Source organism: Protopterus annectens, chromosome 14.part0 (assembly GCF_019279795.1).
Source record: "Protopterus annectens isolate FY-2018-M chromosome 14.part0, PAN1.0, whole genome shotgun sequence".
In the NCBI taxonomy this organism is placed as follows: domain Eukaryota; kingdom Metazoa; phylum Chordata; order Ceratodontiformes; family Protopteridae; genus Protopterus; species Protopterus annectens.
Window position 1 is genome coordinate 20,471,499 of NC_056748.1, and position 22,599 is coordinate 20,494,097.

Consider the following 22,599-nt stretch of genomic DNA (forward strand, 5'->3'; position numbering starts at 1 on the left):
GGATGGTAAGTACGATATTTTTATAAAGAAAATTCTTTCCTGAATGAAATTTAAAAGGTGAATAATATTTGTACTATGACTGTTTTTCCCCTTTTTAAATAAGTGAATAGGGATATATTACACTATTAACAAAGCTAAACAGAGAGGCAGGAGGTTTATACCTATTTTTAATAGTTTGTTTATACCTATTTTTGTTTTCAATAAAGCCTTGCTATACTATTATTGGATTTTCATAGTGCTGGATCATTTTTGTGGTTAGAAGATATATATTACATATATACAAGACTGTGTGAGGGTGTGTCATCTATCTATCTGTATGTATTTATATTTATATGACTTGTATCCTATCTTCCATTGAGCCTCCATACCTGCTCACGTTGCTTTGCTTGATTTATTTTAAGAGTAATTATGATGACTTCTTGTGTTTCATCAGTATACCCTAATTCCACCCCTAAGCATATGCAGACACCTAGCTATTCCTATACAAATAACTATTACTCTTTTACATAAATAAATCTGGATATTCTATACCCACCTGAGCACTAAGATAATGCATATATATATATATATATATATATATATATATATATACACGCACACACACACACACACACACACACACACACACACACACACATATATTACTCTGTATGCTGAATCCATTTTTGGACATGTTTTGATCTGGTGATGCATTTAGTTCATAGATCATCATTTGAATGTCCTATACGCCTTCAGCTGTTAAACACTGATACTGTATTTAAACAAATTATTGATAGAGCATTGCTAATGCAGTGATTTCAGTTTGAATCAAATTGATTCACTCAACCCTGCTAAATCATTTCTTAGGTTCATAGGTTCATAGGTTCATACTAGGCTATCTGCCCTGGGGCAATTATAAGCCTAGCCCGATTCTGTATGGCTTACGCCACCCCTTGATTTGAGTATACTGTGCCCTTTTTAAGGTTTAGTTTACTGTGCCTCTGTCTAATAGTGACACGGGAGTAATCCCTGGGACAAACCTACGATCCCCCATCCACTTATCGAGATTCTTCTTGAAGAGATTCAGTGAGGTGCTCTGCCTCACATGAACTGGAATTCTATTCCAGAGCGAAGGGAGCCTCTGGGTTATGAACCTGTCCCTCCAGCAAGTTCTATTTATTTCTGTGCTGAGGTTCAAGTCCCTCGAGTGTGGCTCTAAGGGATTTAGATTTACTGAGGTGGAGCATGTCCATTAATTCTGGATTTGACATAGCTTTGTATGTCAGGCATAGATCGCCTCGAAGTAGGCGGTATGCAACTGAGTAGAGCTGGAGTTTTTTTAACCGAGCAGCATATGGCATCTGTTTGAGACCATTGATCCTCTTGGTGAGATACTTTTGGGGTCTTTCTAATTGCTGTAGGTGTCAGGTAAGGTACATCCCAAAAGGGGCATTGTATTCTATGATGGGCCTGATGAGGGATGAATAAAGGGGCACAATTACCTTTCTTGATCTAGATGTGAAACCCTTCGTGATGAGATGGGCTATGTAGAAGGTCTTTCTAACCACTTTGGCAATGTGGTTTTCAAAGGAGAGATTGCTATCAACTTGGGTCCCCAGGTCCCTAATAACTTTCTCTGTACTTAATGGGTTTCTGCCTATGTGGTAATTTGTGGGCACATTGTTTTTGCCAAAGGGTATGACTATACATTTTTTGGCATTTAGCTTTAAACCATGGTGCTGGCACCAGTTATCTGTCTCTGTGAGACCTTTTTGAAGGATGTTTGTGTCAGCTGGAGAGTTGATTATGGCGCCCAGTTTGCAATCGTCTGCGAACTTGGTGTGCCATAGTCCTCCCACGTTTGCCTGTACCTCGGAAAAGTATATACCGAACAAGAGTGGTCCCAGGACAGAACCCTGTGGGACACCACTTGTGACCGGTTTTGAGTCTGACATGGCTCCAGCAACTTTCACTCTGTGGGTTCTGTCTTTAAGCCAGTTTGCAACCCATCTTGTGACATAGGGGTTTATATTTAAGCTGGATAGCTTATCTATGATGCCCGAGTGGGGTATTGTGTCAAATGCCTTTGCAAGGTCCAGATAGGCTGTGTGGACTACCTTCCCTTCATCTATGGCTTTGGTGACTGTTTCAAAGAAGTCAACCAGGTTCAAAAGGCAGGATCTGCCCTTGACAAAGCCGAACTGGGAAGGATCTAGTGTCTGTAGGTCCCCAATGTCTTTGTTTATGAGCTCCATGATGATCCTCTCCATAGCCTTGCAGACTAAGCTAGTCAGGCTTATGGGCCGATAGTTTCCAGGGTTCGTAGAGGCTCCACCTTTGTGGAGTGGGACCACTGTTGCTGTACGCCATTCTGTGGGCACATATCCTGTAGTGAGGCTGAGATTGTATAGCTGTTTTATTTGAGGGATTAGTTCCTCTTGTAGTTCATGTAGGACGCAACCTGGGACGCCATCTGGTCCCATGGAAGCAGTATTTTTTGCTTTGGAGAGGGCAGCCTTCACCTGAGCATCTGAGATGTTTGGGAGGCAGCCCTCTGCCGGGATAGATACTTGCTCTTTTGGGGGGGGGGAGAAGTTTGCACTGAACCTGTCTGCCAGGATATTGGTGATGTCTGTGGGTTCAGTGTATTTTTTGTCGTTTAGAATCAACTCAGAACAAGTCTGGGAGTTGCATCCCAGGTTTCTAACATAACTGAAAAAGCCTTATGATTGTCTTTGGTGTCCTGTGCAATTTTTCTCTCGAAGCTGGCCTTGGAGGATTTTATGAGGATCATAATTTTTTGCTAGTACTGATCAGAGATGCCTTCCCTATTAGGGATTTTGCTCTATCATGTAGTAGCTTCCTCCTTCTGTTGTACAGTTTATTTATGGCAGGGGTCCACCAGACTGGACGCCTGCCTTTGGATGATTGGGTCTTGGTTTTGTTTGGGATAGCATGATCCATGCATTCCTGGAGATGTCCGTAGAATGCATTTATATAGGATTCTGCAGTTTGGGCTGTAGTTTCCACTGGCCCTGGGGCCTTGAAGGATTCCACTTCGGTTTTGAGAAGTGAGAAGTTTGCTTTTGAGAAGTTTTTCACTGTGGTTTTCTGGGCTGGGGGTGGGGTTGGGATGTGGACATCCAGTGAAATTAATTTATGATCTGATCTTACCAATGAGGGATATACCTCTGGTGTGGAGCATAGAGTCCCCATGTTGGTAATGATCAGGTCAAGTATGTTGTCCCCTCTTGTGGGAGTGGTGACTAGTTGTTCCATAGCATTTGAGTTTATAATTTCCAGGAATCTTTGGGCTAAGGTGCTGGGGCTTGAGTAGTGCTTCCAGTCAATGTTTGGGTAGTTGAAGTCGCCCAATATAATGGTGTTCGGAGAGATCTTAATGTTCTCCAATGTTTTCAGGAAAGCTGAATGGGATTCCTGACTTTGAGAGGGTGGTCTGTAGGATGCTATAAACTGAAAAGCAGTCTTGCCCACTGTTAGTTGCACATGGATGGTCTCCGATACTTTGTGCAATGCCACTAACCTGGAGGTGTGGATATCCTTGATAAATATGGAAACTCCCCCTCCTTTTGTGGTTCGGTCCGGGTTTTGGGGCCGAAAAGCATGATATGAGGTATAGCCTGGTAGTGCTGGGGTGCTCTCTGGAGCCTTGAACCAGGTTTCTGTCACTGCACAGATATTGATGTTCTCCATACTGAGGAGAGCTTGAGCGTGCATCTTGAGGTTAAGACTTCTGGCGTTTAGCAGCATTACCCTTAGTTTCTTGTTCCTTGTACTGTCTATGGGGTGGGTTTGACTTTTGAGCCTTGCCTAAAAAAGGCACTATGGGGGTGGCAAGAGCCTTTGCCAATATCCGAAAGCCCAGTGGTGACAGGTGCAAGCCGTCCCTAGCGAAGCAACGTGGCTTGTCGAGCATGTCATCCCAGGCTGACAGACACTGGATCCCCTTTGAATGACACCAAAATTTTAGCCAATTGTTAAAATCGATCATTTTGTCTTTGTATTGTGACATCATTCTAGGTGAGGGTAAGATGCTGCTCAAGGTCAGGGTCATACCAGCCTGGGCTACATGATCATTGAGCTCCTCTATGTCTCTTTTCATGTAGTCCAGGGAGGTAAGTCTCAGGTCATTCACACCAGCATGTACAATGACTGAGTCATATTTGTATTTGCTTTGGAGTGACCTGAGTGCTTGCGTTATGTGTCGGATCCTAGCACCCGACAGGCAGCTCACTGTGACCTTCTCTTTATTCAGCCTGGTGAGCGGGACGTCAGTGTATCTGACAATAGAGTCACCTATAACAAGAGTATCAGGTGTGTTATTCAGCCTTAATGGCTGTGGCTGCTTGGCACACTGACTTTGTGGGTTATGTGTTGTGTGTGTTTTGTTTCGAGGTAGCGTTTGCTTGGATGTCTGCTTTGGAGGTCTCTGTTGCTTAGGTAGATTTTTATTTAGAGCCTCCGAGTATGTTTTTGTGTATTTATGTGTTTGGTTCGCTGATGTGGTGGGACTATGTGATACTGGAATTGTGTTGTGTGAGGTTACCTTCTCCTCCTGACTGGTTGCACCAGTTTTGAGATGAGAGAGCTCAGCCTCCAGTTTGGCTAAATAGTTGCATCTCTCACATATATTTGAACCTGTTTGGAGGAGGAGAGGGTTGTCCGTGTACATGAGACAGTTGTAACATTGCCTCAAAATTCCCTGATTCACCAGCTGGACTGGAGAGGAAACCATTGACTGACCTTCGGACATGCTAAGGGAAAAAGTGAAGAGCAGACTTTGTGGAGACAGGAATAGTTTAAACCCAATTAGGCAGCACTGCACGTTGTTGCGCTAAGCTCAAAAACGCGCAAAACCGCGCAAAAGAGGGTTTTAAGAGGAATATGAAGGAGTTTTGGAATTGACCCAGAATGGCCAATAAAACTACAGTTTCAAGTCAGTAACCACTCCCACAGGGGCAGGCAGGCTGCTCAATGTTTTTCACTGCCACTGATCAACAGAGAGACTTTCCTTTAGCCCAAGCAAAAAATGGCCTCACAGAAACTTACAAACAGTTCAAGAACAGCAAGCCTGTAACTGAACTTTTTTAAATCTCAGAAAAGTGGGAAAAAGGCAGATTTTTTTTTTGTTTGTTTTTTCAGAGATAGCAGAGGTTAACAAGTATCAACAAGTTATAACAGTGCAGTAAATGACCCCACACAAGAGTGCTAGGCCAAAGACAGATAAAATGCAAGTTTTGAGAAAAAAACGATTTTAAAAATAAGTGCAAACAGGAAATTCAGTAAACAGCTCTAGGTTGTGCTCTAAATACAGTTACTAATGCAGAAATCAAATTTAACAAGCCAGAAAATGCTCAAAATAGGCGGCTATGCAGAAAAACTTAGCAAATAAACAGAGGAAAAATACTTAAAGTCTCAAAAGTGGCTCCTTTCTTCTCTCAGCATTTTCTCCTCTTGGTGGGTGCTTCACTAACAGCCAACAAGCCTGAAAAGATGCCAAAACCACGAGGCAACCAGGTTTTAAGAGAGGAAGATGAAGGAGTTTTGGAATTGACCCAAAATGGCCAATAAAACTACAGTTTCAAGTCAGTAACCACTCCCACAGGGGCAGGCAGGCTACTCAATGTGTTTCACTGCCACTGATCAACAGAGAGACTTTCCTTTAGCCCAAGCAAAAAATGGCCTCACAGAAACTTACAAACAGTTCAAGAACAGCAAGCCTGTAACTGAACTTTTTTAAATCTCAGAAAAGTGGGAAAAAGGCAATATCTTTTTTTTTTTGTTTGTTTTTTCAGAGATAGCAGAGGTTAACAAGTATCAACAAGTTATAACAGTGCAGTAAATGACCCCACACAAGAGTGCTAGGCCAAAGACAGATAAAATGCAAGTTTTGAGAAAAAAACGATTTTAAAAATAAGTGCAAACAGGAAATTCAGTAAACAGCTCTAGGTTGTGCTCTAAATACAGTTACTAATGCAGAAATCAAATTTAACAAGCCAGAAAATGCTCAAAATAGGCAGCTATGCAGAAAAACTTAGCAAATAAACAGAGGAAAAATACTTAAAGTCTCAAAAGTGGCTCCTTTCTTCTCTCAGCATTTTCTCCTCTTGGTGGGTGCTTCACCAACAGCCAACAAGCCTGAAAAGACCAAAAGGTTGCTTCTTCTCAAGGGCAACACACACAATTTCCCTGTGCAGGATTCAAACCTCTACCTAACTACTTAGTATACTTACTTCCTAATTCCTGCTGCTTCATCTGCATCATAACGTGGTGGCATATCTTTTAACTGTTTTTGGATATTTTTCCATTTGTCTTCCATTTCTCTCCTCAAAGGGTCTAATTCAATGCGGTCCAGCTGAAAGACACAATAAAAATTAGAAATAAGCAAAAAGATGCATAAAATGCTATTTCAGCAAAAAAAAAAAAAAACATAAGAAGCGTAAAAGATAGGCTATAGCAATGTTTTTGAAAGAGATTGGTGTTGGTTATGATTATGGCTTCTTTCAGCAAGATAATGGAGCTATTTTAAATATCTTTTCATTTCTTTCTGTAGTGAATTATTTCTTAGCCAGAAGAAAATGTACACACTCTGTATCTGCAGGTACATGCTCTGTATCTGCAGCCAAGTTGTCTTCAGAAACTATCATCCTTGTTCGGGGCATTTATATTCTTTTTTTTTTAATGTGTACCTTTTCTATGCTACTTAAGTAATAATTACATAAGAAGAGAAAATAAACTTTCAAGATAAGGGACATTCATTTGAAGCTCTCAACATCTCTTACCTGAGACTCTGAGAAAAGAGGTAACCTTGATGACAAGTGCAGGAATGGAAACAGAAGAAAAATACATCAAGGAGACAGAGAGAAGAGTAAGAAGAGAGGGGTGACAACATACAGGGGAATGACAAAACATACAGCCAGAATGACAAACAGTGGTTGACAAAGCATAGTGTGAGGAATACAGTTCAGCCAGCAGTTCCTGCCTGGGCAGTGGAAAGTAGAATAAATTAACTATTACCAGACTAGTTACAATTAAATTAAGATGGGTGCTACCTTGCTGTTCATTTCCTTGGAGAATTTCTCCAGAACCTTCTGCCAGTCTTCCTCCTGGCTGGAAATTTTATGCAGCATCTCCTTCATCATCGTATTCAGCTGCTCAGTTGCATCATCAAATTCTGTGTGACTCACTTTCCTTTCAACGTCCTTCTTATCTGCTTTCTGATAAGAAAAGAAAGCAGTGATGATCAGCATTTGCACCAATAAAACCACATACATTCAGGTGTCTGCCTGCTGTACCTTAACGAAGTATAACACTGATGAAGAGAGCGTTTTCTGGCATGAGTTTTAAAAATTAACATAGTGCTTTGATGAAACTTGGTATGAAAGTCATATTTTGACACAGAGCTGTGCAAAGCTTCTTTGCACAATGACTTCTTAAGACAGTTGTGAAACCAAACATTATGAATCCCGCAGTTAAGAAAAACAAACTTTTGAGTTAATAATTTAAATAGTGAGACACAAAGCTTGTTGTCATAAGTTAAAAGCATTTATGAAAATGGACCCCACTGCACTCCATACTCCCTTTAGCTATACATAGTACTGCTATGTCTGAGGGTGATATTTTTCAGAGCAACAGGAATATTCCAAGGTAATGCAGTATCAAACTTAGTATATTCCTCCAACTTTTGCAATAATAATTACGAGCATAACAGTTAAGGTTCTCAGAATTACAGTAACGAACCACAGCAACCTACAACTGAGTGCTCATTTTGAACATAAGCTGAATCAATTGTTTCAAGTACTTTGAACTAAGTTTTCTGCAATTCAAAACATGCTGTAAAGAAGGTATTGACTTTTTCAGCTTTGCTAGCATGGTTAGCCACTGAACCTAAATCCAGGACCATTACAAAAAAGCAGCATGTGAGATGATCACAGCAGTTGGGTAGTTAATAACTCAGGTTTTTCATGTGCATTCCTTCTGTATATATAACAGGATAGTCCTGTTATATGTAAATTTCTCCTTCTACATTTAACATGAATATCTTTGCAACTATCATCCCACTCATCCTAGCCTCAGAAAACTGCAAAACTTGCAGTTTTCAACATCGTATGCCTGAAATCATCCCTTCTTTCCATCTTTATTATTTTCTGTAATAATGGTACATTGCTATACTAACCACCCATCAATTATGATCACGCATACAACTTGACTATATACACTTAAGATGTTTCTGATCAAATGAATAAGTACATAAATAATTGCCAGAGGAGAATGTATTTTCTCATCTCACTGCTGGCAGACTACAGTGTGCAGCCCACTGCAACCTCCAACCTACCTCAAACTCTTGGCTCAAGAATCAAGCAGAAACCTAAAAACTAATGGGGGGCAAAGGACCAAAAGTAGGGATAGATGATGCCCTTAAATCAGAAAGTTTCTAGAACAATGAGCTTTGCATTACTGTGCCTTTTCAGAACGCTATTGAGTCTAAAACTCAAGTGCATGTCATTATTTAGTGACCAGTCCTCATTCTTTTGTCAGAGAAATCACAAACTTTACAAGAAACAGATGAAATATGAGGCAAAATCAGTGACATTCTACAAAATCAGGGCTATTTGAAAGCAAGTATCTATGCACCTGCTCACACATTCCTATATTGTATTAGGGTACAGCACAGAAAATTCTTCTCATTGCCACCTTGGTGATGGCTATGCTATGATTGGTTCTTGCAGAATAGGAAATGCTCAAGGGTTACAGTGAGAGATTTAATAGTCAGTAAGTGTAGGAGGCCACAAAACTGTTTTGGAAGTGGCCCCCTACACCTTCTATGTGAGTAGATGTTCATCGTGCTTCACTGTTGCAGTCATTACACTTTGGTTATCCTGCTGGCAGGCTACCCGCAGTTGGCCCGAGTTCCAAAGTCTAGATCCGGCGTCGGTTGCTGTTGCCTCTTCCCTGACATCAGTGCGCCAGGGGTATAAAAGATGCAACCGACGCCATTTTCTTCAGTCTTTCTTGCCGCACGGTGCCCGAAGCAAAAGCAATTCGCAAGTGCCGTTCGGCCGACTCCTGAGATTTTCAAAGTAGAGTTTCAGAACCGAAGTCTTCAATAAAGCTAAGTACCCTGTTGGGGAAACTTTTCTTTGCTCCAGACTGATGTCAGTAAGAGTTAACAATTGTATTTCTTGTGGGAAGCAAATACCTCATAAGGACTTTCACTCTTACTGTATTCCTTGCCTAGGCCCTGACCATGATGTTACTAGTTGTCGGTTTTGTGCTAGATTCAACAAATGCACTATTAAGCATCGCTTTGATTTTGCTTTACATTACTTTGGCCCAAGGTTTAACTACATAATGCCGTCGGAACAACTGACGACCGGAATTCATAAAAAACGCAAAGACAAGGAAAAGGACAGGCATCCGAGGTCCAAAACCGACGATGAAGCCTCTTCTAGGCCAGTCGCCGGTTCGTCGGTTCTCAGTGAGGTGCTTTCGCAGCCCCTGACACCCACTACCTCAGAGCTACAGGCCGTATCCGACTCCCACGTGGAGACAACTAGGCCTCTGGATACTTAAGGCATTGAGCCTACGGTAAGTATTCCCTCAGATGGGTCTGGAGCCGCTGAGCAGGCATCGGCTTCTGAGGGTGTTTTCAGACCTTAACAGCTTACTATTAAGTCCACTACAGCTGCCAAGGCAAAGTCAAAAACACCATTAAAGACAAGGAAACAAGTACAGCATTCTCCTGGGCAGTCATCCCTGCCAAAGAAACAGATGCTTAAAATGCCTGAAGATTTAATTACTTTGATCAGGGGTTCCCATCCCCCCCTGATAAAAGGCCTAGGCAAGACACTGACTATGATTCCTCTGACCAGGTTTCTATTTCCTCTGATTCCTCTTCAGATCAGGGCTATTCTCTCCCTCCCTATGAGGACTCTGATGCTGAAGAATCTATTCCTTCAGCCTCTCCATCTGAGGATTATTCTTTTGGGGAAACTCTGCACTCCATGAGGGAGCATTTCCACTGGGAGAGCCAGGGTTATTCAGAATCCAAGAAAAGGCTCAGAGACTTTCTTTTATTGCCTCAGCACAGGCCCCTGGCTATCACCCCTGTGCTTGATATTGTTGATGATGTTTTCTCTGAATCCAGTCTGTCTCCTGATTCTTTACCCCCTGCACCAGTCAAGTCAGACAGGTATTACAGGGTCCCTGACTCTCATAAATTTCTTTATAAAAACCTTGCTGCTGACCCAGAAACAATTTCTCAGGGTCCTAAAGGGGTTAAGGCTTCCACTGCAAAAAACCATGTCCCCTCTGATAAGGATTCTAGAGCTCTGGATAGATGGGGGAAAAAGTTTACACTTCTGCTACTTTAGCTGTAAGGGCCATAAACTGCCAGTTTCACATGCTTAAATATCAACAGTACCTCATGTCTTTGTTAAAACAGAAAATGCTTACAAACTCGGAAGTCCTGACAATAAGGAAATGCAGGATTTATTGCATGCAGCTGAACAAGTTGGAAAGCATACTCTGCAATGTGGTTTTGATTCATTAGAGGCTTCTTGCAGAGCCGCAGTTACAGGCTCTGTCATTCGAAGGCATGCTTGGTTGAAAGAACAAAGTTTACCTGAACATGTTAAATTATTGGATGCTCCACTAAAGCATGATACGTTTTTGGTGTTAAGGCAGAAGAGGTGTTAAAGAAAATGGAGGATAAAGCAAAATCAATGCAGACAGTAAAGGATTTCTTACAGGTTCAGCCACCTAGGTTTAGCAGAAACTGGCCTTCAAAAAACTGGTCCTTTCCGGTGTCAGACAGGCCGCAAAGAGGCAGATACAGATGTCCAAGAGGCAGATCTCAGCCCCAAGGCACCTACAGACATAAACAATGGGGTGCTTCTACCCCCAAAGGAGGAGAAGACAAATCACAACCTTACAGGAAACAATCCCAATGACTTCCCTCTACAAATGCCGAGCACTTACCTTTTGGCAGCATCCCTAGGGGGAAAGCTAGCACTTTTCGCACAAAATTGGCACATAATCACCCAGGACAAATGGGTACTGAATATTGTTTCTCAGGGTTACAGGTTCCACTTTCACACCCTTCCAAAATCAAAAGGTATGCCGGACCTGCCACAAAACCAATGGGCAGAGGCACAAAAGGAAATTGCTGCTCTCATGGACATGGAAGCTATTCAAAGAGTACCACAGCAAGAACAAGGACAATAATTTTACTCAAGACTTTTCCTGGTACCCAGAAAGGACAAAGCCTGGAGACCAATACTGGACTTGTCAATCCTAAATACTTTCCTGGATGTTCCAAAATTCAAAATGTTAACACTGCAGCAACTTCTACCCATGCTGGGCAAGAAGGCTTGGCTAGTTACTTTGGACCACAAGGAGGCATACCTGCATGTCCCAATCAGACAGTTTTGCAGAAGATACCTCAGATTCATAGCTGGCTCAATGCATTTCCAATTTTCTGCACTGCCCTTTGGCTTATCTACTGCGCCCAGGGTCTTCACAAAATGCCTGGCACCAGTAATTGCATTTTGCAGACAAAGAGGAATTCAAATATATCCCTACTTGGATGACTGCCTTATTCAAGCAGAGAGCAAGGATATTCTACTAAAACATCTGGCGTTTGTAAAAAGATTATTAATTTGCCTAGGGTACACAGTAAACGAAAATAAATCAAAACTAGTGCCCTCTCAAGAGATAATATTCCTGGGTGCAGGCTTAAATACAACTGCCCAGATGGCTTATCTCACGCCAGACAAACAAAGGCAACTGACTCATTACTTTCAAATGACGGCAACAAAGACCCAGCTCCCTGCAAGAAAAATTCTGCAGGCCCTGGGCTTCATGGCACCCTGCATTCTACTAATTCCATATGCAAGACTGCATATGAGGAAACTACAATGGTATCTAAAAAGTGTTTGGACTCAACATTGCCACAGCCTGGAAACAATAATAACTATAATTCCCTGTCTACAACAGGAGTTTTGATGGTGGTCCCGGGCCTGTCACCACAACAAGTGACAGCCTTTCATCTTACCCACAGCCAGGCAGACAAAAACAACGGATGCATCGGATTATGCCTGGGGGGCACACATGGCAGGAAAATGTATTCAGGGTACGTGGCCCAAGGAACAAATGCATCTTCACATCAATCAAAAAGAGATGCTAGCTGTACAGAATGCCCTGACAGCCTTCAAGGATCTACTACATCCAGGACAACTATTACTAAAGACGGACAACACCACAGTTATGTGGTACATAAACAAGCAAGGGGGCACACATTCCTACCCCCTCTGCAGGCAAGCCTTGACTTTGTGGAACACAGCACTGACCCCTATCAAGTACATCTGCAGGCACAATTCCTGCCAGAAATGAAAAATACACTGGCAGACGAACTAAGCAGAAATCTCATGAATCCGCACGAATGGAAACTAAATCCACAGGTCTTCAGCATGATAACAAGGAAATGGGGACACCCAGAAATAGATCGTTTTGCCTCCCCTCACAACTGCCAACTACCTCAGATTTTACGATACCTAACTGAGATGCTGGACAAAGGCCTATCCTTCTCATCTATTAAGATCCATGCCTCTGCCATTTCAGCTCATTACAATACGGAACCTCCTATTTTTTCATATCCACTACTAAGGCAGTACCTCAGAGGGGCAAAAAACATAAGACCCCCAAGGAGAGCACCAATACCTACTTGGGACCTCAATTTTGTTTTAGAAAAGCTCACACTGCCTCCTATTGAGCCAGCCAACACAGATAATATAAAATACTTATCATGGAAAACTGCTCTGCTCCTAGCAATAACTTCAGCAAGAAGAGTCTCAGAGTTACAGGCATTAATGGCAGTGGAACCTTTTCATCATTTTTCATCAGGACAGGGTCTCTCTAAAGATAAACCCAACATTTATGCCAAAGGTGGTTTCCAGTGTGGCTTTTAACCAAACCATTCATTTGCCAACTTTCTATCCAAATCCCCAGAATAAAGGGGAGAGACTTCTGCACGCTTTGGACATACACAGACAGCTACGATTCTACTTGGACAAAACAAAGGCTTTCAGAAAAACTGAGCAACTGTTTGTAGCTTATGCTGCGGGATCACAAGGAAAGCCTATCTCAAAGCAGACAATTTCAAAATGGATGGGACACTGCATTCGCTTCTGCTATGCACAACATGGCAAATCAGTGCCTAAGGGCATTAGGCCACATTCTACCAGAGCAGCAGCCACTTCAGCAGCCTTTCTCAGAGGAGTACCAACCAAAGACATTCTAGAAGCTGCAACCTGGAGTTCAGTGCACACTTTCAACAAGCACTACTACTTACCTCTTTACTCTAAATCCAGAGCAGGCTTTGCAACTGCAGTCCTGCAGGGCCTGGTAGCCACTCCTCATCCTATTTAGGCCCAGCCACCCAACCTCAGCTTTGGGATTCAACCCAAGTGTAATGACTGCAACAGTGAAACACAATGAACATAGTACAGTTGTGCACCTACCATAAATGTAGATGTTCGAGTGTATTCACTGTTGCAGTCCAGGTTACCCACCCACCATCCCCCTTTTCATTGCTGGGACTTTTCTGTACTTCTCAACTCTATACAACCTATGTGGTGTATTTGCTTGTAGATGAAGGAAATGTTTATTTTAGTACATGCATGTTTTTTGGCATAATTTGTTCCAGCCTTCCTATTTGGGGGCACCTGACATCTGGGGAAAGAAAAACTGAAGAAAATGGCATTGGTTGCATCTTTTATACCCCTGTCGCACTGACGTCAGGGAAGAGGCGACAGCAACCAATGCCGGACCTAGACTTTGGAACTCGGGCCGACTGCGGGTAGCCTGCCAGCAGGATAACCCAAGTGTAATGACTGCAACAGTGAATACACTCGAACATCTGCATGTATGGTAGGTACACAACTGTACTTTTTGACCCGTGCCAAGAAAGTGCAAACACAATTCAGGGAGCAGCTACATTACTATAGCATGCACAGTTTCCCCTGTTAACTAGCAAATGATGTCCATTTCTCATACCCTTTTTATTCATGATTATATGGAAATGTCAATCTGAAAAACTAAAAAGCCAAAAAAAGCTTTCAATTACAGTGAAACTGGTGGTTAATGGATTGATGCTAATGACCACATTCATAAAGGCATAAATCAGATTACATACCACAACTCAGTATTCCAGTACTCTATTTCTAAAATGATTTCTCACCGCTTTAGAACTATATAATCATAACCAAAATCTTCCTGTTGCTTAGAGAACGTCAGCTGATAGATGACAATAGCCATGATGGTTATTGTTATCTAGCCCATATTCTGTAGCATACACATTCATGTCCCAATCTGATGGAACAGACTACAGCTGAGATACTTTTTTCATAAGACTCGATGTTTATTCTATCCTGTTTCACAGAGGTTAGGAACATGAACCTTTATTGGCCCAGTCTTTCTTGTAGGATACATTTAAGTCAGTTCTATCAGCAACTTACTGTATCAATTTCCGTCTTAATATTCTCCTTATCTGCTTTCTTGTCATCAAGATGCTCAACAGATCGAAACAAATACTAGAAGCACAAAATGAGTGTAAAATGTAAGTAAAGTCATTGCAACATAAAATGTCTTACTTTGAATTCTTAATTTATTAGCTAAATCCTATTAGAAATATGAAAAGAGAACTCATAAGCTGCTCCAAGCAAATCGTCAATGAAAAAAAAATCAGTGTTTACAAGTAACCGATTTTAGATATTATTCAGAAAGGGCCCATTTTTCTCTTTAGATGAAAATTTTAAAGTCATATTAAAAAACAATTTAAGAGAAGCATCTCTTCTGAACCATAACAGCAAGTAAAATATAACTTTATTAGCATTTTAATGTACTTCTTAGCCCTGTAATCTCCGTATGACTATCATTCCCCCACTCCATCAAAGAACCATTAATTTCCACAACTCCATGTGGCACAAAGACAGCATACATGTGAGTTAAGAGTTGGGTATTGCAAGCCATCATCCTACGGGGAGTTGGGAAATTTTGTTTTGTTCGTACCACTACCACCCCCATTCGCTGGCAGGCACTATTCAGCATCTGGCACTCTAGGCCCCCATTTAGATGTGCAGTTCTGCACAGCTGCTAAATCTAGCCGAACAGTGCTGCTCTGTTTGGCTGGTTTGCCAAACTCCCCCTCTTGCCTGCTGACATGGAACCAACATCTGAAATCTAATCCACAGGTGTCACTTCTGCTGGATATATACACAACTTTCACCTCTGTTATGTGAGAGTTAACACTGGCTTCTCACTCTCACCCCTTCCTGACTGGCTGCTCTAGAACCCAGGCCATTAGCTGAACCTGTTTCATCTGAGTTGTAGCCAGAACTCTCCCCCTATGCATCCCCTTTACATCACACAACAGTCTTGCAGAGATCCTGCTACACCTAAAGTAACCATAACATTGAAACAGACAATTTGATACAAAACAGCCACAACCTCCCATACCCAGAAGCAAAAGCAGAAAACAAAAAAAACAAGCAAAAATACAAGCAAAACAATGCAAACAAGCAATTCAGTAAAAAATGCTCCCACAAGCCCCAGACCTACAAACATACAAACCCACCCTAACTAGAAAAATTCAGCAAAGCACAACAAACACATATTTAACCAAAAGGCTTCCTTGCACCTCCAAAGAAGTAACAAGGGAAAAAAAACTTTTAATTTCAAAATATATCCTCTCTACCAAAGCAATTTAATAATAAATAACATGGAATAACAAATCTTGTGCAGGTACAGGATGACCAGAAGGGCATGTAGATTCCACATAGATACCCCAATCCAAGAACTAAACCAGAGAATCAAGTACTGTGAGACAGCAATTCTAATTCTTATATTACTGGCCCACTCAGTGATTAAAATAAAATATTTACAATTTCTTTTTTACTGAAGTATGAAAAACAGATTTCTTTACCGATTAATATACCACTGAAGTCAAATAATTACTGGTGCTGATTAATCTTTTCTTTATAATAATGCTGAACTCCTACAGTAAAATGTGACGATATTTACCAAGCACGGGTGGATGCTTGTAGTTTATTGTTATTATTATTATTATTATTATTATTATTACATGTGCAACTATACCATTATTACATGACTATCATAAGTGTGATTAACTTGCATTGATATCCTTCTGCTTTTTCTGCTGATCTTCAATTATATATCCAGCGGCAGAATTTAACTTCTCACATTCATCCTGAAGCTCAGCCAGAGCTTTCTGGATGTGTTCCAGATGCATCTGATCCTAAGAACAGAAAAGAAAATTTTAAAGTATCCGTTAACATTTGCCATTTTAGTTTGATGTTATTAGCTACATGTTTGATCTCCAGAAACAAGAAAGAAATGCAAAAGAGAGAGTTGCACATAGAAACAAGTGAGGCCGCTAAAATAACTGGCTAAGTAAGTGAATGCCAAATTAATAGCTGCTGATAAACTGCATCAGAGCAAACCTTTCAGAACCCAAATTCTTCATTCCTGCCTCTGTCTAGAATGTGTGGCACTGCCATATAGTATTTCATAAGCACTCATATTTAACATTAATGTTAATGCTGAATCATAATGCAACATAATAAATTATCTGATCTTCTTTATTTAAAGGGTAGAACACAAAAAAGAAATCTAAATATGAAATTAATTAACATCAGTATTGGTGTTGGTAGCAGACAAAACATCCTCAGCTTGAGCTGTCTAAAGTCAGCAGTGAGGAGAATAAGAGGAAAGACACAGCCAGGAGAAGCTACATTGCAGAAAAAGCCAGAGATCTGAGAAAGTCAAAGACATGTTCACCAAACTAATTGTCAGGATGAATGGCTTGCTACTAAAGCCGGTAATTAGGGAGCTTGATTTTTTTTTTTTTTTACAGAAAGTCCGGCTTAAGTTAAATCTTGAAGTGATGACCATGAAACAACGGCTTAGAAAACTGGAGATGATGGATAATGAGCAAAAGTCCCACAGCCGCTGAAACAATAATATCTTGTCTCATATTTATCAGATAGTACAGGGGCAAGACCTATTTGCATTATTGCAATGGGCACTCAGACCAGAAATAAAGATCTTATTGATTTGACTCTTTATATGTTCTCAACAAAGCATGCAGATCTATCAAGACAATACTAATTGTAAAGAGTGACTGCAAGTCTTAGCCAATCACTTTCTGACTTACAGGAAGGGGTATATATTTTTAAAGCTTATAAGGGAACAAATGATGGATATGAACTATTTTGAATACTTCAAAATGCTTCTAGTTTTTATATTCAAAACAAACTTTCACATGTTTCAGCAAACAGTCAACAATATTGCATATGGGCATCGATGAATGTAACAGGAAACTTTTCTCATTAGATACCACGCTTTCAGAGAGCTCAGGTGTCTCTATCTAATCAAGGTCTCAGTAACAATATGAAAATAGTCTATTTTGCATAGGTACTTGGATTGTAAACTGTGCTGCTTTCTGCATTATGGAAGCCTTTAATAAACTCTTAATTTTAGTTAGGGCTTCATATTGTTTGTACTAGGAATACAATAATTCCTGTTTTCCTGCTAACCTGTTATATATGTACTATTTCAGTGTAAGTTTTGTTGATAGATGAAATTTCATTCAGCACTCTACTGGACTTTCATTTATTTAATAATTATCCGGTTTAGGATTATGGAGGCTAGAGTCTAACATGACACACATGGAAAATGATCTTGCATAGGGCACAAAGAATACACACACACACACACACACACACACACACACACACACACACACACACACACACACACACACACACACACACACACACACACACACACACGCACACGCACACGCACATGCACACGCACACACACACACACACACACACACACACACACACACACACACACACACACACACACGCACACGCACACGCACACTTGCTTAAATATGGCATACACATCTGTGGGCAATTTGGAGAACTGTATGGCATGTCTTTGGGATGTAGGAGAGATCCAAAGCAACCAATAAATACACATCTGAAAATGTAGATCCCATATAAACTCAGCAAAGGAGGCTCCCAGCTGAGAAATGAACCAGAGAACCAAGTGGTACAGAGCAGTAATGGTAACTATTACAATTAGTCTAACTCCTCTGCCTTTTGTGTACATTAGCATTCTACTTACCCTCTATCTCTCCCTTCGCCCTTTTTCTAGGTGATTGCCCCCTTTAGGATTGTTGCCTCTCCACTAATTCTACTAACCCTTCCCATGGATCTATGACCCTGTCTGTGAGATCCAAGGAGTAGTTAGATCCTACAATCAGCTACCTGTGACACTCCTTTCCCTGCTTACCCTATCCTTTCTATTCAGGGTAACCCTTTCACTTCCTATTTTATATATGATTCTGTGTACCATTATTATTCCACCCATCTCTTCTGGTTCCAGTTAAGAAGACTTCCTACTCCCCTGATCATATACTTTACCTTTCATCTCACAGACCATTCCAAAGGCTTTCCTCTGGACTCCTTCTAGTAACCTGAAATCCCTCTCTTTATATAATCTCCAGAACTGTATGGAGGTATGTCCTGACTACAGACCAGTAGAATGGGAACATTAATCCTCTTTGCTTCTGCAGCCAATCTCCAAAGGATATATTCCAACAATCTGTTTACTGCAACCACAACCTTAGCATTGTGCTCCTGGTTGTCCATTCTTCCTCCAGATCACTTATCTGCTGTGTTTACATCAGTTCCACTCTCCCAAGCTGATAGTTCATATTGACAGTACTGTGGCCCAGGTGCAGTGTTTTTCATATTTACTTTGAATCTCAACTAACATATTTTTGTTCACTTTATCAGCCTTTCCAAAAGACACTCCATCCCTCTGTGCCATCCAAAACATTCTTTACCCCACCCATAATGCTGATATGATTAGAATGATTAAGAATTTGTTAGTTATCAAAGGCTTCAAAATAGCCAAGACACTCCCTAGCCTCCTTACATATAGCAGGACAAGATGAGGCCTACAACCTGAAGAGGACCTTGTCTGCCCATGGTCCCCTCAGGTAGAAGGGGTATTATTAGCTCAAGGTGATCTTGGATGGCCCACCCTAATTATTGATTAGCTGTCTTTTGCCTCCAGGAACAAAATGACTTAGGCAAGCAGAGTCATACATTCCTTATTCAGGTTTGTTAAATCTGAACCTGCAGGATTGCTTTTCCATGGAGAATGAAGGATATGGATTCATGGGTTCATAAGTAGTCACTAGGTGTGCAGTCCAGGAGACCATTGAGGAATTAGTCTAGACTAATATCCCAGTTGCACCAGACCTCTGTCTGATAAACTAACTTGCTGAGTGGCATACAATAGATAAATGGAGTCTGAGAGAATTAAACCCTGAACTACAGAAAGCAGCTTGTTATCAGTTGATGCCCCCGGTAAAACCCAGAAGAGTGGGAACATTGCCTCTTTATTCTGGAGTGTACCCTGTCCTTTCTATATCTTTACTACATATGATGTTTTGCGTCCATATTACTCTTCATTTATGAGAATAAATAATTATTTATTTTCCTATATGGAGCCGCGCTCAGTCAGGCCTGTGCTTGCCTTTAGTACTGCAGTACCTTAACTAAGGACACAAAGTCCCTGATCTTCTGTTTTCACAGGGAGATCTTCCCAGACTCTACAAACACCTTGGAAAAGCAGCCTTTATGTGCTGCCTGCTGGAGACAAACACTGATTTTTAGAAGTAGCTTGTACAGCTGAGAAGTTACTGCTTACTTAGTCATGTGAGTCACCCAGTTTAGACAAGATGAAGAGCAGCCTTTTCTTTTCTAACCACTTAAGATTCATTCTGTCATTATACAAGCACTGAAACAAAATGTGGACTTCAGTGTTATTATGGAGTACACGTCTACACAGGTGGATAACAACTGTCTCTCATCAGAAGTCATTGTATCTAGAAATTGTGTCATATTGTCACCTACAACAGTCCCCTTTCTGATGGAGACAGCTGGCTTTTTATCCCACAAACAATTACTGTATATAAAGCAATGGCAGCATATTAGGTTGCTGTTTGCAGTCTTATCAATGACAGTTTTTCAAAAGTATTGATATTTCTACCCATTTTCACAGAAACTGATTGTTACACTACCAGTGATCCTGGTTTGTATAATTTGAAATGATGACTGGGTTTTGAAGGGTTTGGGGTGAGGCAGTGGTAAGGTCATGACATGTTTATGTTTTACAAAACTATAGATGTATTTTATATTGTTATAAGCAACAGAACCTACATGAAGTGTAACAACAGTTTTTCTTCGTTGCAGGGTTTTGCCCTTTCCCCACCGCTGCTGTGTAACCATAGAGTTAGCATATTTAAGTAAAGTAGAGTAGAGGGGTGTGAGGGAGATTGCTTCCATATTTTTGATGTATTGTCATAAATCCTAAAGAAATCAGTAAAGGAAATGAGGAACAGAGTTCCTGATAAGGAAACCTGCTAAATGTTTCTTATTCTTATCATTATAAAAGAATGCACCCATCTTAGCAGAAATGATGGCATGAAATGGTATATGGCTTGCTGTAATGTACTAAGTCAACAATGCTGGAACCAAACAAACTTGGCACCACTACTTTCATCCCAACTCATTCATCTATACACAAGGCAACAATCCTTTGGATATAGGCTTGCAGAATTCCACCAAATGCACTTATTAAAGGAAGACAGAGTGTTAAATTTCACAAGCAAGTTCTACATTTATGCCAGTCCCTAGTTCTCAGAGCAGAAACTCCTCACAGTTCTGGTCCACAGCTCTAGAGCCTGTCACAGGCTAAACTGTGGCCTTACCTTGTTCTGACTCTGCGCTGTTTTGCTCTTTATGTCTGAATGCTTGGCCATCAGGCTGTTTACCATCTCCTGCAGTGCCTCAAAGCGAGTGACCAGCTGGCTGATGTTGTTACTCACGTCTATGCTGCATCCTGGGCAGGTGCCAGTGTGAGTGGTGTCCTCTGGTTGCTGTGGCTGCATGCTCATGGACAAAAGAGAGGAAGACGAGGACATCATGTTCTCTAAGACTGACCTCAGCTTGTCCAACTGAAGAAAAAACAGAAACAGGTTCTCCTTTCAATAAATAGAAAAGTGTTAGCACTTCTCCTAAGCTAAAGGTATGTCTGAGTATGTTAAAATGTAAGTGAAATACTGGCTTAGAAAATGGTGAAACAATTCTGTCTAAATACTACATTTACTCTAAATATTTTGGAAAGAGGTACACATTTTAAACAAGGGAATATAGTGAATTCTTAATATTACAAATAAAACAACTTAGCACATACACAAAAGAGTCACTGTAACTTTTACTATTAGTGTAGTTCGTTTAATAACTGATTTCTTCTGAACATAGACTTCATCAGAAATAAATTCACACGCATACTCAGTGTTTAAATACATACCCTGGGATTCACTAAAGCCTACACTATGTGTACACTGATCTGAGTGAACAGACAGCACAGACATAACTCATACTTCTTCCTCCTAATTTTAGTTTTCTTACTGATATTCTTGCAGCTTTAAATATTGTTAGGGATTCATAAAGGTTACCATAAAGTATAGACTACATGTACACATAGTGTAATCTTCCTGAGTGACTATAAAGCACAAATAATGTGATAAGAAAATAAAGTTCTTGAATACATATGGGGTACATTTAGTGTACACTTAGTATAGGCTTTATTGAATCTGGTCCATAATGTTAACCAATCACTTTCAAAGCATAATAAAAATTTATTAACACTTTAAAATCTGCAGTAACTAGAAAATCATTGAAGGTAACAGTGAGTTAAGCAATATATAGTAGGGGAGCATCCACACTTTGTATATAAAAAAAATTGTTGTATCAAAGAACTACTGCAGTCTGATAGTACAAACGTTCTTTTACCTATTACAAACAAAGGTTTAGGTACCTTTAAATGTGGCTCATATACAGCACATAGGTTTATTTATGAATGGTCATATATTACTTTAGAGCATTTGAATTTTACTATAAAAATTCCAGACAGATTTGGTTGTTTTTCTAAAGGGGTTATTTACATAGGGATGTGTTCAGGATGCAAAGCCTTCTATATTAGTATGACTATAAGAAGCTTAAGAGAAAGAATTAAAGAGCACTTGTAGTCTTTAAAAACTAAGGATAGGAACAGTGCATTGTTTAGACATTCTGACATCTGTAAAAAAAATAAAAAAAAAATTCTATTTGCAATATTGGAGCGAGTTCCTCTACATTTAAGAGGGAGAAATTATAAAAATGTTGTGGAAAAGAGAGAGACTGTATGGCAGATTAGGTTGGTAGCGGACTGATTTCCTGGGTTGAACAAAACCATTAATATATATTTTTTTTTTAATTGAAAGGAGGCTAGCTATTAAATAAAGTATTGAATAAAGTGTTAAATGTGAGATTTTAAAGTGTTAATTGATTTTTATTATGTTTTGGAAGTGAGTGGTTATTATGTATTTAAACACTGAGTATGTATGTGAATTTATTTCTTATGAAGTCAATGTTCACATGAAAGTGGTTA

General features: G+C 40.4%; 1 protein-coding gene across 1 annotated transcript in view; it reads right to left on the reverse strand.

Annotated features, from left to right (window-relative positions):
- The window catches only part of LOC122789134 (glutamine-rich protein 2-like), a 137,384-nt gene that overhangs the window by 21,955 nt on the left and 92,830 nt on the right, over positions 1-22,599 (reverse strand). Inside the window, exons 10-14 of the mRNA XM_044056358.1 lie at positions 20,876-21,121; positions 16,193-16,315; positions 14,517-14,591; positions 7,053-7,217; positions 6,234-6,355 (exon numbers count right to left, since the gene is read on the reverse strand). Coding sequence (XP_043912293.1) covers positions 6,234-6,355; positions 7,053-7,217; positions 14,517-14,591; positions 16,193-16,315; positions 20,876-21,121 — 731 coding nt within the window. The remainder of the gene's footprint in view (positions 1-6,233; positions 6,356-7,052; positions 7,218-14,516; positions 14,592-16,192; positions 16,316-20,875; positions 21,122-22,599) is intronic.